The 14,093-nt window shown below is 42.6% G+C and overlaps 1 protein-coding gene across 1 annotated transcript in view; it reads left to right on the plus strand.

Moving 5' to 3' along the window:
- RELN (reelin) overlaps positions 1-14,093 on the plus strand; it is a 293,644-nt gene that overhangs the window by 210,343 nt on the left and 69,208 nt on the right. The window contains exons 23-28 of the mRNA XM_054208749.1: positions 3,187-3,324; positions 3,965-4,151; positions 7,941-8,146; positions 10,879-11,050; positions 11,437-11,637; positions 13,785-14,020. Of these exons, the coding sequence (XP_054064724.1) occupies positions 3,187-3,324; positions 3,965-4,151; positions 7,941-8,146; positions 10,879-11,050; positions 11,437-11,637; positions 13,785-14,020 (1,140 nt within the window). The remainder of the gene's footprint in view (positions 1-3,186; positions 3,325-3,964; positions 4,152-7,940; positions 8,147-10,878; positions 11,051-11,436; positions 11,638-13,784; positions 14,021-14,093) is intronic.

Consider the following 14,093-nt stretch of genomic DNA (forward strand, 5'->3'; position numbering starts at 1 on the left):
TGCCAGGGGCTTCTAAGAAATAATCGGTGGCAAGCTCACTCTTAGCTTGATGTGCAGCCAACATCTGAGACCGAAGAAGGACAATGGAGCTGCCCCGGCAGTGTGTGTCTCTGTCCTCTGCTCCTTGCAGGGTGGCAGTCCCCCGCGGCTGGGCAGTCCCCTGCAGCAGGAGGGAGATGATGAGCTTGTCCAGGTGTACTTTGTTAGGAGTACACCTGGAGGAAACGGCCTCAAGTTGCACCAGGGGAGGTTTAGGATGGATATTAGGAAAAATTTCTACACTGAAAGGGTTATCAAACACTAGAACACGCTGCCCAGGGAAGTGGTGGAGTCACCATCCCTGGATATATCTAAAAGACAGGTAGACGTGCTGCTTAACAACATGGTTTAGTGGTGGTTTCGGCAGTGTTAGGTTGATGGTTGAACTGGATGATCTGAAAGGTCCCTTCCAACCTAGACAATTCTATGATTCTATGGGCGGGCTCTCCCCACAGTTTGTGTAGGGCGGGTGTGTACCTGGTGCCCCAAAACCAGCTGTGATGTACCCACACAGCCACCCTGCAGGGACGTTGGCACCCAGCAGCGGCCGGCGAGCGACTGAGGAAATGTCATCGACACCACACCAAGCAGCGCAGCGCTGGGAACTGTGCTCAGGAGTCACCCACCCTTGACGGGCACCACAAGACTTCCACGGGATGCCCCCATATCACTGTAAATCCCCCCCACCCCCCCCAGTTTTCTGTAAATACCCCCGGGCTGCAGAGTCGCACACCCCACCTCTACCCACACACCTCCACTAACGAACACCGGAGGAGCTCGGTCGTGATGCTGTCCCTCCTGTCACCTGGACAAACAACCTGTCACAATTTTATTGTGCTGGGAGGTCATGGAGGAGTTTTTTGCCTGCTATAAAACCCTTGTTTGGTTTCAGTATTGTTATTTTCCTCAGCGCACGTGAGAGTTAACACCAGTCATTAAGGCTCTTCCCGAAGCATGCAGCCTTTCAGGGCTCTCTGTGGTGCCGTTTATGCTCTGTAGTGAACGTGAGCAACAGCACCAAGGTGATGTGCTGGCTTCAGAGCACTCCAAAAATAAACAGTAAATAATTGTGGTGAATATTGACTGTCCATTGTGCCTATGCAAGCTTAGGAAGTCTTTCGTGTGCCAGATTACTGGCATTGTGCACTTTTAATGGATAATTCATAGCTGTTGTAATGTAACCCACCAATACATTATATCCTGAGGGAGTATTTAATCGGCAGATCTGCCCCTGCAGATCAGCTCTGCATGCTGTAAAAATGCTTACAGTATTTGCAATATCAAACAGATACTTAAAACAGACAACAAGGTCATTTCAATTAAAAATTAAGCCCTCGGGCAGCTTCACTTGTCTTTTAAAGAAATTCAAAATTGGTATTTTAAAAATTTCTTCAAGCATGTGCTAAGCTAATCTTTTTATTGCTTCCAGTATGGGACTGGATGGCTGACTGCTCTGCTCTACTATGCATTTTAGCTGCACGGGCCTCCTTTATCCATTTTTTTCACTTCCATATGTGCAAGCAGGTGGCTCAGCCACCTTACATTATTCATTTTAATAGGTCTTATTCAACATAAATTTGGGGGGGGGTGTTAAGGACTTTTTATCTTAAATTAGAATAACAGCATTATGTCCCGTGCCATCATAACGTAGTTATGTGGCTCAGAAACAAGCTAGGAGAGAAACTCCTACTCGTAGGAACCTCCTGCCTCTCATCCTCAACCCGCCCAATCAGCCCTTGGCCAGGCAAATGCCTGTCCCAATTTAAAGTCTAATTTTTAATTCTGTGCAGTCAGCCTCGCTTTCCCTGTCCGTCTCCTCCACAGATATACGTCCCAGCCTCAGCACCCGCGTTGCCCTCACCCCCCCTTTTTTCCCCAGACTCATCACGTAGCCGGCACAGCCTCTTTTGCTCCGTCACGATGAACAGTTTCCCATCTTTGTTTCATTTCATATGCAATGTATTTTTCTTAATCTTATTCTGGCGCAAGCATGGCATGGAGGGTCCCTGCCCACCAGCTGGGAGCCGTCACTAGCCAACACCTGTAGCCTGTTGGATGTGCACAGGTTGGCAGGGCAGCTTGGAAAGGTTCGATGGTGACAAAAATTACTCTCCTCATCATTCAGTTTCTTCTCCAGCCTTGGTTTTTGAGGGTGGTGGATGTCAGGCTGGGCTTGGCTAGCAGGAGTCACCCAACATGGAAAATGTCAATGTTGCATTGGACAATCTCCTAGAGGGCCAACATCAAGCACTTTCTAATAGATAATGTTAACTGATTCTACTATAACAAAGAAAAATAAAGCTGTTGTACAGAATCTATTTAACTAGCATGGAGAAATTACAGCAAGGTTTTCTGCTTGAAGAATATTACAAATATCCGGAGTTTAGTTACATGTAGTCAAGTAATCTAATCCAATGATTCCCCACCACAAACCTTGGCTGTTGCACATTTTGTTTGAGTAGTTGGCCAAGAGCAAGCTATTTGCAATGTGGAAAAAAATAGGTGCTATAAAACAGGATCTTTGTCAAAAGCTTGTGATCATGATGTCACCAGTGATATGTGAGCAAAATCTAGTTTCGATTCATCCTGACAAAAAGAAATTGCTATATCAAATAAAAACCAGTGAACTATTGTTGAATGGAAATAGCTGGTATTCAAAGGGGGGAAACGTTTACACTCAAGAACTTTAATTTAATAGATATTTTTTTATAATGAATATCAGAATAAACCTTTTTACACAACTTACAGCCTTTTAACTGTGACCAAAAATATAAAAATCAAAGTCATGCCCTAGATCCACCTTTCTAGTTTGGCAACCTGTGACCCTCGCGGAATGGCACTCAATAAAAATCCAATAACATTCATTTATAGGTTTATCTTAAAATAATGCACAAAGTCCCTGTAACACCTCTGCAGCTTTCCTCAGAGACGTCATTAATGACCGGAAAGTCCATTATATAGCCCTGTGCAGCAAGTGGCATCATCTAGAAAGTTAATTTACAAAAATCTGTCTTTAGTTCTGCCAGTCTTTCCGGGCTGGGCTGTGATTGTGATGTCAACTTACTTTATTTTTTTTAGTCGCATTTTATCTTTTTTCCTACAGTTCTGTAAAGAATCACAAATTAAAGCATTGTTATTGGTTTTAAGGTCCAGCGCCACACGTTTCCGCTGGAGTCAGTGCTACTACACAGCCCAAGACGAGTGGGCCTTAGACAACATCTACATCGGCCAGCAGTGTCCCAACATGTGCAGCGGGCACGGCTGGTGCGACCACGGCGTTTGCAGGTATAAAGCATTTGCCAGTTCCTCTTAACAATGGTCTCCTGACACTTCAGGTATCCTGCTGTTTTGCATATGGGGTTTTTTGTCTGTTGTTTTTAATTTTAGATTAAAGGTTAAAGAGTAAAAGCACTGGGGAGGAGGGTTAGACCATTCAAGCGACATTAGCAGCCGGTTGCTGCACCCTTCTCTGTCTGAGAACCCATTCCCTTGGCAGATCCAGGCACTGGAAGATCTTTCAGTGGCACAGGACTGCCCTGCCGCAGGTGTCCTTGTGGCCCCTCCAGCCCTTTGCACAAGGACCCCAGGGACCAGCTGAGCGCTGGAGCTGTTTCGTTGGGTCAGAAGGATAGCAGGGACCATCGCAGTGCTGCTTGGTAGCCGCTGTCAAACCTGGTGCAATACCAAGGGCACAGACTACTGCCTGCTGGCTTCAGCCTTTCTGGACACTACAAGGTTGTTTTTTTAGAAATAAAATATAGTTTTTTTCCATTATCTACTTATTCTAGTTTGTTTCCAGAATCCAAAATTCCAATCCCAGAATGATTTGTTATTTCACATCTAATTTTAAAAGTGCACCACCTTAAGTAATTGTCAGTGTCAAACGAAGTTTTTAAAAGTTTGTTACGTTTATTCTTCCTTCCAGGTGTGACTCGGGGTTTCGGGGTACTGAATGTCAGCCTGAAAATACCCTTCCTTCCACTGTCATGTCTGATTTTGAGAACCCAGACAGCCTGAAGACAGAGTGGCACGAAATTATTGGGGGAGAGATAGTCAAGCCTGAAGAAGGCTGTGGAGTCATCTCCTCTGGCTCCTCGCTCTACTTCAACAAGGTACTAAGGAGGGTTGGGAGACTGAGAAGGGCACGTAATGGGGGTTTGAATGGAGCGTGATGTGGTTACGCGGCAAAGAAAAGGAAGGTGGCAGAAAGCTGCACGCCGCGTGAGAAGTGCATTAAACAGCGCAGCTGTGCTCCGCAGGTAAAGAACAAAGCAATCCAAAGAGATAGGGAGGGACACGAGCATTATGTATTCAAGAATTAACAGCTGTGATGGAAGGAAGTAGATCGCCAATGTGCTGGGAAGCGTGTACATTCATACTGTCTTAGTTGAGCATTTTCTGTTTTAAGACTCAGCTCTTTCTCAGCATCCACCAGCTCAGCAGCTCCCGTTTGTTTGTTCTGTACTGTTCTGAGGTGAGGGACGGAGAAAGGTTGGCTTTCCAAGGGACAGGCAGCTTAATTTCAGGTCATGGGGCCACAACTAGTGAAAAAACAACCCCTCCAGACTTTTAGAAAGTGGTTAGCATGTAGGAGGATATTCTTTTGTACAATTTGGATGCTTTGCAGACAAAAACAATAGATCAGGAAAGAGATATAGGGAATTCTGCTAATTAATAGCAATTATAACTAAAATAAAAAGAGATCTTTATGACCAGATGTAAGATTATGGGTTGTAATCACAGATTTATTTTTTGTTGTTGCTCCTCGGGTCTAGTACTGGGTTTTGTTTTGTTCTTAATTGAAAGGAAGACTATAAATGCAGCTATGTGCTTCTCTTTTAAAGGTTTGATCAAACTGCCACTGCTGTCATGAGAGCCAGATTAGTCCCAGAAGAATAACCCAATATGCAACGCTGTGTAATTGTGTGTTGTTTACCTCATTACAAAAATCTAACCCATCAAATAATTTTCAGCACTCCTACGTAGTCTCACATACAGCTCCCCTGGAAATGAAGCTCTGTGCTGAAAATTTCATAATAGACCAATCAGTATAACTAGCTAATTGTGATAATTGGATTTTTTTATGTAATTGTCTTCTCTGTTAGATGTTTTTCCTTCTGGCTCAGTTCCTTATGCCAAGTTTCTCAAAAGTAGTTTGCTAAATTAGAATTAACCTGCTATGATCTTTCTTCTGATTTCTGCTAAGGAGGAGTGAAAAACTCATTTAGAAATTCTTGGCTTCTTTCTATTGATCTCTAAGGGTTAGGTTATCATTCATTTCTTGAGTAGTAGCAGTCTCTGTGCCATCAACAGAAGGTGGTTTATTTAATTTCTGTTTAGATCTATTTCAAGGCATCTAGTGGCCGTGCTGGTAGATAATAAAAAATTATTTTTATAGTTGCCCGACAGTTCTGTATTGTTTTGGGAGCTCATATTCATGGGCTCCATTTCTTTTCGTTTGCTCAAATAGCCACTCTTTATTTGAATGTCTGATGTTTACTGCCATAATCAATTACTGCTACCAGAATTAACGTTGGCTTTGTCCTGCTGACTCTCTATCTTTTGTTTTACAACTCATTCTAATCAACTGTAGGTGTGCTCGCAATACAGAGCTCTTTCAATTAGCCCCTGCAATTCCTCTGAGGTTTTATGTCACTTGTGCCCTTTCTCAATTAACCTGGTTCTGTGGTTAACCCTTTGGCAGGCAAAGCTGCAGTGGGGTGTAGATATGGAAAACCCACCTGGAATAGTTTTAAAGCCAGAGCTTAATCCACGGCGGGTCAATGGCTACCCCCAGCCAGCCGGGACGCACCTGCCCATGGGGCAGCAAGGGTGTTTGCATCTTTATTATCCATTACTAGTTTGATTTGATTATGTTAATTTCAAATTCCTGTGGGTCTCCAAATGAAACAGTGAAAGCAAACTACCAAGGGATAATCACTGCCACCTTGGCTAGTAATTAGCCACATGGGCCTACACTGGGAAGGTTGGGGCTGCATCCAAGACTGAGCCCACCTCACTCTCATGGCACCATCCAGGAGGGCTTTGCTCAGCTGGGGGTAAATCAACAAATAAACCAAAACAGCAGGCATAATTCAAGGCAACATCAGTATGACGGTATCGTCAATGAGCTTTTTGAGGATCGAAGGATTCTTCACAGGTTTTAGTTGTCATCAGTGGTGCAAGCTAACCAAGTTTCAAAAACACAAGTGTTCAGCCACCAGAAATAAGTCTTGCAGTGTGGTGTTGCCTGTTTGGTAGACTCTACAAATGAGCTATGGACCCAGGCTGTAACACCAGCAAAGGGGAATTTTCTGAGAAAGAAAACCACAGACATTTGTCTGTGCTAGTTTACTCTGAACTGGGTAGAAAGAGGAAAGAGGTGATGAGTGGAACAAGATTTAAACTCATCTATCATCTTATTAAAAAAACATAGATGATATTTTAAATCTCAGCTCATAAATCTTGTTACTTACGTCCAGCTGGATCATGCCACTTGCTTATCTCAAATTTGTCTGGAAATTTGTCATGAGGGTGATGGGTGTACAAGTGAGAAAAACAGGGATGTACAGGGAAAACCATACATTTTACTTAAAAAATAAGCGTCATTTTATAACTTAGCCCAGATTTTCCTTTTTGATACCTTTTTGTGCTTGGAGACGGCCACAAACCCATGATTTTTTAGGGAATTAGAAACGGTAGGCATGTTGCCAGTTCTGCTCCGTTCTGGGGGGTGGTGCCAGGTTGCAGCTACTTTTAATGAATGCAGATATATGATCCCCGCGTTCCCTCTCCAGCTGCACGTATTTGGCTTTGCCCTACCTATAACAGCTTGTGGTGGCACGGTGCTGTGCCAGGGCAGGGCTGTGCCAGGTATGGGGCACCTGGGTCACCTCTGCAGGGACACTGCTCTCACCCCATGTCCTGCCTCACCACAGGCAGCTTCATATCACATATCAGCATCTTGGAGGCTCGTTGCTGAGCAAGCCCACAAGCTCAGCCTCAAGCAGCAGGGCACAAGGGGAAGCAGGAAACGGGATAATTCCAGTTACAATAAAAGGCTTTTAAACCTTATAGCTCTTTTTCAGCTGAATATGCTCTGACTTACTTTGTCAACGTGCACAGAGTGACCATATTGACCCCATGTCGATGTCTAAGAGCTGCTTCCTGCTAGAACTCAAAAACATCCTTGGAAAAGCTGTTCACTAAACGTTATGAGGCTGGTTTTTTTCTCTCACCTGTGCTCAGGTAAACCTGAAACCAAATCCACAGGTTTTAGTTGAGAGACTGAAGTACCACACTTACTAGGAAAAGAGCACAGTTTTGTGTAGGAACAAATCCTCCTCAGGTGAGGCATGAAGAGAAAATGTCCCTCCATTGTTCTTGTGTAGGAGATAGGCTTCAAGCAACAGGTATTATAAAGGCTATAATTTCAGATGACCAGATAACCCTAGACAGTGCAAGATTTGACTGAGAAAATGAGACTTCAGAAATTTTTACTACTTTATATTTTATGATTAAAAAGCTGAATGCTTAAACGCTTAACCCCGGTTGGTTCAGGATTCCCAGGGTCTGCTCTTTGTCTTTTGAAGGTACTTGGCGCCTTGAAGGAATGAGATGAAATAGTTGTCTTGAAATTGCGTTGTGAAGTTGCATTGTGTGTTGAAATGTAACAACAAAAATGCTCGTGGGGTCACAGCAGTGATTAAGACATAAAAGATGGCCAAGAACAGTCATTCTCTGAAAGACAAAAAAATGTCATATTAACACAAAATTCAGTGCCCTCCAGGTTGTGCAATTTTCTGCACAACATTCATCTGTGTTTGACTTTAAACATGTCTATTCATAGTGAAGATGTCATATTTAATATTATTATTCCTTCTCTGTTCTTTCTATTGTAGGCTGGAAAAAGGCAGTTGGTAAGCTGGGATTTGGACACAACCTGGGTGGATTTTGTCCAGTTTTACATCCAGATAGGAGGAGACAGTCCGTCGTGCAATAAACCAGACAGCAGAGAAGAAGGTGTGCTGCTGCAGTACAGCAATAACGGCGGGATCAACTGGCAGCTACTAGCAGAAATGTATTTCTCTGACTTCAGCAAACCCAGGTATAATTTTGGTCTAAATTCAATCCATACTGCATCAGGTCTTTTAAAAAAAACTATTTCTCGATTTATGAAAACACAAATAATAGTTTCAAGTTATAATGCTTAAAAGCCATCATTATATGGAAACTTTTCCAGGCTGCCACAGTAAACTCCTGTCACTAGGAAGGAAAAATCTAATGAAACTGGGCCTTAAAAAAACTGAAGTAAAATATAAAGTTTCCAATCACTCACCTCCCACGTGAAACATGACTAAAATGCTAATAATTGCAAAATGTTAGCAAGGAAATAGAGAACTTGCCCAAAAGAGGTGTAGAAATCTGCCATTTCCTCTGACTGGTTTCAGAGCTAATGAACACGTATTAATGTCACACACAACAACAACTCCTCTAAAGAAATATTTAAGGAGGAGAAGAAATCATGTTCAGTATTTTAAATGTGCTGTGGGATAGCTTGTCTGTGAAAATTTAAATTGCATTTGTCTGCACAGGTACAAACATGATTTCTATTGCCTGTAGTTCATTTTTTTCAATATGTATATCATTTTATCTTCCCATCTTGTCATTTTGAATTGCAATGGACAATGTTTTCAGAAGGACTTCTGTAACTCAGCAAACTGTCCTTTTCTAAAGGTGATCTACGCACTGGGAAGTATAAATATATAGAATAGAACAGAACAGAACAGAACAAGGGACCTACAATGATCATCTAGTCCAGCTGCCTGACCAATTCAGTGCTGACCAAAAGTTAAAGCACGTTATTAAGGGCATTGTCCAAACGCCTCTTAAACACTTAACAGGCTTGGGGCATCGACCACCTCTCTAGCAAGCCTGTTCCAGTGTTTGACCACACACTCAGTAACAAAGTGCTGCCTAATGTCCACTCTAAACCTCCCCTGGTGCAGCTTTGAACCGTTTCCACGCATCCTGTCGCTGGACACCAGGGAGAAGAGCTCAGCACCTCCCTCCGCACTTCCCCTCCTTGGGAAGCTGTAGAGAGCAATGAGGTCGCCCACCAGCCTCCTTTTCTCCAAACTAGCCAAGCCCAAAGTCCTGAATACAGCAGGATAATCCCTCTTTTGACCGGCTAGTTATGCTGTGTTTGATGCAGCCCAGGATGCAGTCTGTCCTCTTGTCTACCAGGACACACTGCTGACTCCTGTTGAGCCTGCTGTTGACCAGCACCCCCAGATCCCTTTCTTCAGGGCTGCTCTCCAGCCACTCCTCTCCCAATTTATACTTGTGCCTGACCTTACTCCATCCTAGGTGCAGAATGCAGCATTTGGACTTGTTAAATTTCATCCCATTAATCACAGCCCAATGCTCCAATCTATCTAGATCCCTCTGCAAGGCATCTTGTCCCTCGAGAGTCAACACCACCTCCCAGTTTGGTATCATCAGCAAACTTGCTAATGGTGCATTCAACCCCTGCATCCAGACCATTGATAAATATATTGAACAGAACTGGCCCTAGAATTGAGCCCTGAGGATCACCACTGGTAACCAGTCACCAACCAGATGTAGCCCCATTCACTACAACCCTTTGAGCTCTGCCCTTCAGCCAGTTCTTCACCCAGTGCACCACGAACCCACTTATCCCACAGCTGGACAGCTTGTCCATAAGGATGCTGTGAGGGACAGTATAAAAAGCCTTACTAAAATCCAGAAAAAATACATCCACCGCCTTCCCTTCATCCACTCTGTGGGTGGTTTAGCCTCTACTTTGTCAAAAGTACAGGACACATCCAACAAAGAAGCTACCTACTGAAACCTGCATCACTCGACTGTCCAATACATTATTTTTAGACAAAACATTTGCCCCTCTAAGTAACCAAGAGTGATGGTCCTTACTGAATATAGCTATGCATATTTATTTTTCTGCTGGTTCAAATGTGGTCCAAATCTTATTTTCCAATTCCTTATTTTCCAACACATCCTCTGGAAAAGAGGGTTCCCTGTAGCCCTCAACAATTCCTTCGCCTCTGTCTGCCTAACCAGCAAGCGAAGGAGGGTCTGCGGTACAGAATAATGTGGTATAAAGAAAGAGTACCAAAAGGAATATATGTATCGGTGTATACATGTAAGGTGCCTGAAATAGGATTGAACAAGTAACTAATTATTTTACTTTTTAACATAAGCATGATTAGGTTTGAAATTTTAACTTTTATTTAACATCATATTTGTAAGGTGTTTCCTAAATTGAACATAAAGCACTTTATCTGAGAAGACCTAACAGTCTTTTATGAAGATCCATATAGGAGGGCTGAAATATTTTTATCCACAGCATGAAACTCTGCTACATAATCTATTGCATTGTAGTAGAAGGATTCATTTGTCTACAAATAGGACCAACCAACAGAAGAGAATGAGAAATTAATTTTGCCAGCATATTTCACTATTACTTGCTGGCACCAGAAGAACACCAAGACTTGCTGAACAAGGATCAGATGAACAGTTTAATTCAAAGCTGAAGAGTTCAAATCAGTTCCTTATTGTGCTAGGCAATATACCCATAGAGAGTGAAAAATAGTCATTGTCTTAAAGACTTTACATTCTCCACAGACAAGGAGGACAAAGAGGGCTTCTTGATATGCAGTGTATAAATAAGTATCCAGCTATGTAGAAGACTTCTACATGTAAGATAGATACTGGCCTTCCTGCCTCTTTTCGGTGGTATTTCTCCCATTTCTCTACAAACTGTGTTCCCTAAAGTTCTGCTGAATTTCTGTTCTTCAGGTTTGTCTATCTGGAGCTGCCAGCTGCAGCCAAGACGCCTTGCACCAGGTTTCGCTGGTGGCAGCCCGTGTTTTCAGGGGAAGGGTATGATCAGTGGGCCATCGATGACATCATCATTTTGTCAGAGAAGCAGAAGCACATCATTCCCGTTGTTAATCCCACTTTACCACAGGTAATAAGCAAGAGCAGGCTGTGGGCATCCCCGTGAAAGAGGAACCATCCTCTCTGTTAGTAGACTTTTCTTTGAATTTAATTTTCTTTGAAAATATTGGGTGTATTTAAAGAAACAGCTGCAGTGTTTGTCGCTGGGTCTCTCTGTGTGGGAACAACCTGGGTCTTATCGCAAAACCATCAGGCTCCTGATCTTTGTGACAGAGGATGTAGTTATGTATCTCCTCAAAAAGTCAAGGCAGACATTTTGGAAATTACAAATTTTTTTTTAAATGACAGAAAATAGAAATCGCAACATTAGAAAGTTGATTAGAAAGTTGAAATTGTTCTGAAGTCCCACTGCAAGGTGATAGCGCTTGTTGTTGCTTTCCTTTTCGTTTCTAACAGAACTTTTATGAAAAGCCAGCGTTTGATTACCCTATGAACCAGCTGAGCGTATGGTTAATGTTGGCCAATGAAGGGATGACCAAAAATGAAAGTTTCTGCTCTGCCACGCCCTCTGCCATGCTCTTTGGTAAATCAGATGGAGACCGGTTTGCGGTGACTCGAGATTTATCCCTGAAGCCTGGATACGTCCTGCAGTTCAAGGTATTCCTTAAACATAAATCTCTGCAGAGTATCAGTAAAACTGCCCTTAGTCAATACTCGCAAGATGTCACTGGGGCCACGGTTCAAAACAAGGTGATAAATTATAGCACTGCGTAAAAAGGTGTGATGAGCACAAGTATGAATTCATACAGCATAAAATATCGTGCTGCTTTCTTAAAGGGTAGCCAAAACCTTGGTGTAGGAGAGCTTTTTTACCCCTCTGGAGAAGTTTTAAAGCTTGTTGTTCTTCAGCACGTTTCAGAAGTGGATTGAAGCGACTGTCATTATACTCAAGTCAGTACTAGGAAATGCTACTGCACTGTCAAGGGAAAAACGGATTATTCCCATCTGGGGCTCTGTGACTACAGAAGCTCCAATGTGGTTTGTGTACATTTTTTGTATTTCCAACTATTTAAGGACTTACAAGCTGCTCTGTGCTCCAGTGCGGGGGTTTTGTATAATTTACTTTTATTGTGTCAATGAATATAGGCTCCAATTAGCATTCTCTTCTTTAAAGGGCTTACAAAAATTTCAGTGGTCTGACAACACATCAGAATATGGGCTCCAAACAAAGTGTATTTGCTTTGACAAGCTCTTGTTTCTGAACCCTAATCAAAATTTTATTGAGTTTATAATGAAATCCCATTGGTGAATTCTGGAGGTTGGTTGCAATGCAATTTTAATGAGCTCACCACAAATACATGGTCCTTACATAATTGGTGGATACAGACACTGAATAATTTACAAGTGGAATTATTAAAGAGATCAGATGTTTACAGGCAGCTTTTCAAATATAATTCCCACAGTTCTATAAATAGGAAAGTTGGTTAGAAATAATGGGATTTGTAAAATAATCTCATTTCATCTAAAAGTTATGCTAATGAAACGCTATACAAACCGAGGGATTGCAGTACAGTTTCTCAATGAGTATTGCTTGTAGTTTTATACTTTAAACTGTCTAAACCCCCAAAATATTTCAATATATAAATGCCATTTAGCCTGGAAAAGATCCTGTTTGCCTCTTCACCACTTTCCTCTACTTCAGTGATGAAGCCTCCATTGTGTAAGTTTGATGATCAACAGCATTTCAAAAATTGTTTAGTCTAAAAAAGCGATACTTAAAAATATTTCACACACCTTCCGTCGCTAGAACACTTGGCAATGTAACATAAACGTACAAAACAGAAACAACATGTATCAGAGAACAGCAAGTTCTTTTTTATAAAGTCTATTATTTAAGGCCTGAATTTATACTCCTCTCTTTTTTGGAAAGCTTTTAAACTGGCCTGCACATAAATGTGTTAGTCCTATTTGCATGCTTTAATTTTAAACATATGGTTAAATGCTTTCCTGAGTTTGAGAAATTTCCATTTTAAATAGCTGCCTCAAATAATTTTGCATTGATAAACTCAAAGACAGTAATTTGTCAAAATTATTTAATTTTACATGAATGATTTTGGTTTACGTTTTACGTTCTACAGCTCAAGTAGAATTTTTGCCATAGAATAATGAAAACTAATATTTTTCTGGTTGCTTGAAAAATGAAACTGGAAACTTCAAATCAGCAGTTGATTTTTGTCTTGGTTACGTTCTCGTTTCGCATTTTAATATGCATTTTTCTACTTCATCCCATTTTGTTCTATTGTGGGGGTCCAAACTGCAGTGCCAGCTCGCAGACATGATTCCTGCGAGGGCAATGACCAGGCTGTGGTCAGGGCTCGCAGCCCAGGGCAGGGGGGGACCTGGGATTCAGGCTGATCCTCTGGGCACATTGGGTGGGACTGCAGATGAGATGGGTCTCAGAGGACACAGCTCTTCCTACCCTTCCCGGGCATGAAGGTGCCTACACAGAGTTTGCTCTTTGCGGCCTGCTGTGCACCAAGACCTTTGAAAAGCTCTTTGCACATTTTGGTGTGCTGAACCCAGCAACCTTAATGAAGAAATACAGGGAAATTTTACTGAGAAATGTCATATACGTGTAGGAAGCAGACTCCAAGCATCAGTCACTGTTTGCCAGCAGGGTTCAAAGCAAACGTTCAAAGCGCTGCGCCTCACAAACCAAAAAGTCAAAGGTGGTTTGCAGACAATAAATAACAGTAACAGCACAGTTTTTTTCAGCTCGTGTCTGATGCTTTGCTTTTTTGCAGCTGAACATCGGTTGCACCAACCAGTACAGCAGCTCTGCTCCCGTCCTGCTCCAGTACTCGCACGACGCTGGGCTCTTCTGGTCGCTCGTGAAGGAGGGCTGCTACCCGGCATCTCCGGGCACCAAAGGATGCGAGGGAAGCTCCCGGGAGCTGAGCGAGCCGACCGTGTACCACACGGGAGACTTTGAGGACTGGACAAGAATTACTATTGTTATCCCCAGGTCGCTTGCAGCCAGGTACTGTGCATTGTAAACCAGTGATGCCAGTGGTACCCGTGAATTAGCTGCCTCTTCTTTGATGCTACATTAG

Source organism: Rissa tridactyla, chromosome 1 (genome assembly GCF_028500815.1).
Source record: "Rissa tridactyla isolate bRisTri1 chromosome 1, bRisTri1.patW.cur.20221130, whole genome shotgun sequence".
NCBI lineage: Eukaryota > Metazoa > Chordata > Aves > Charadriiformes > Laridae > Rissa > Rissa tridactyla.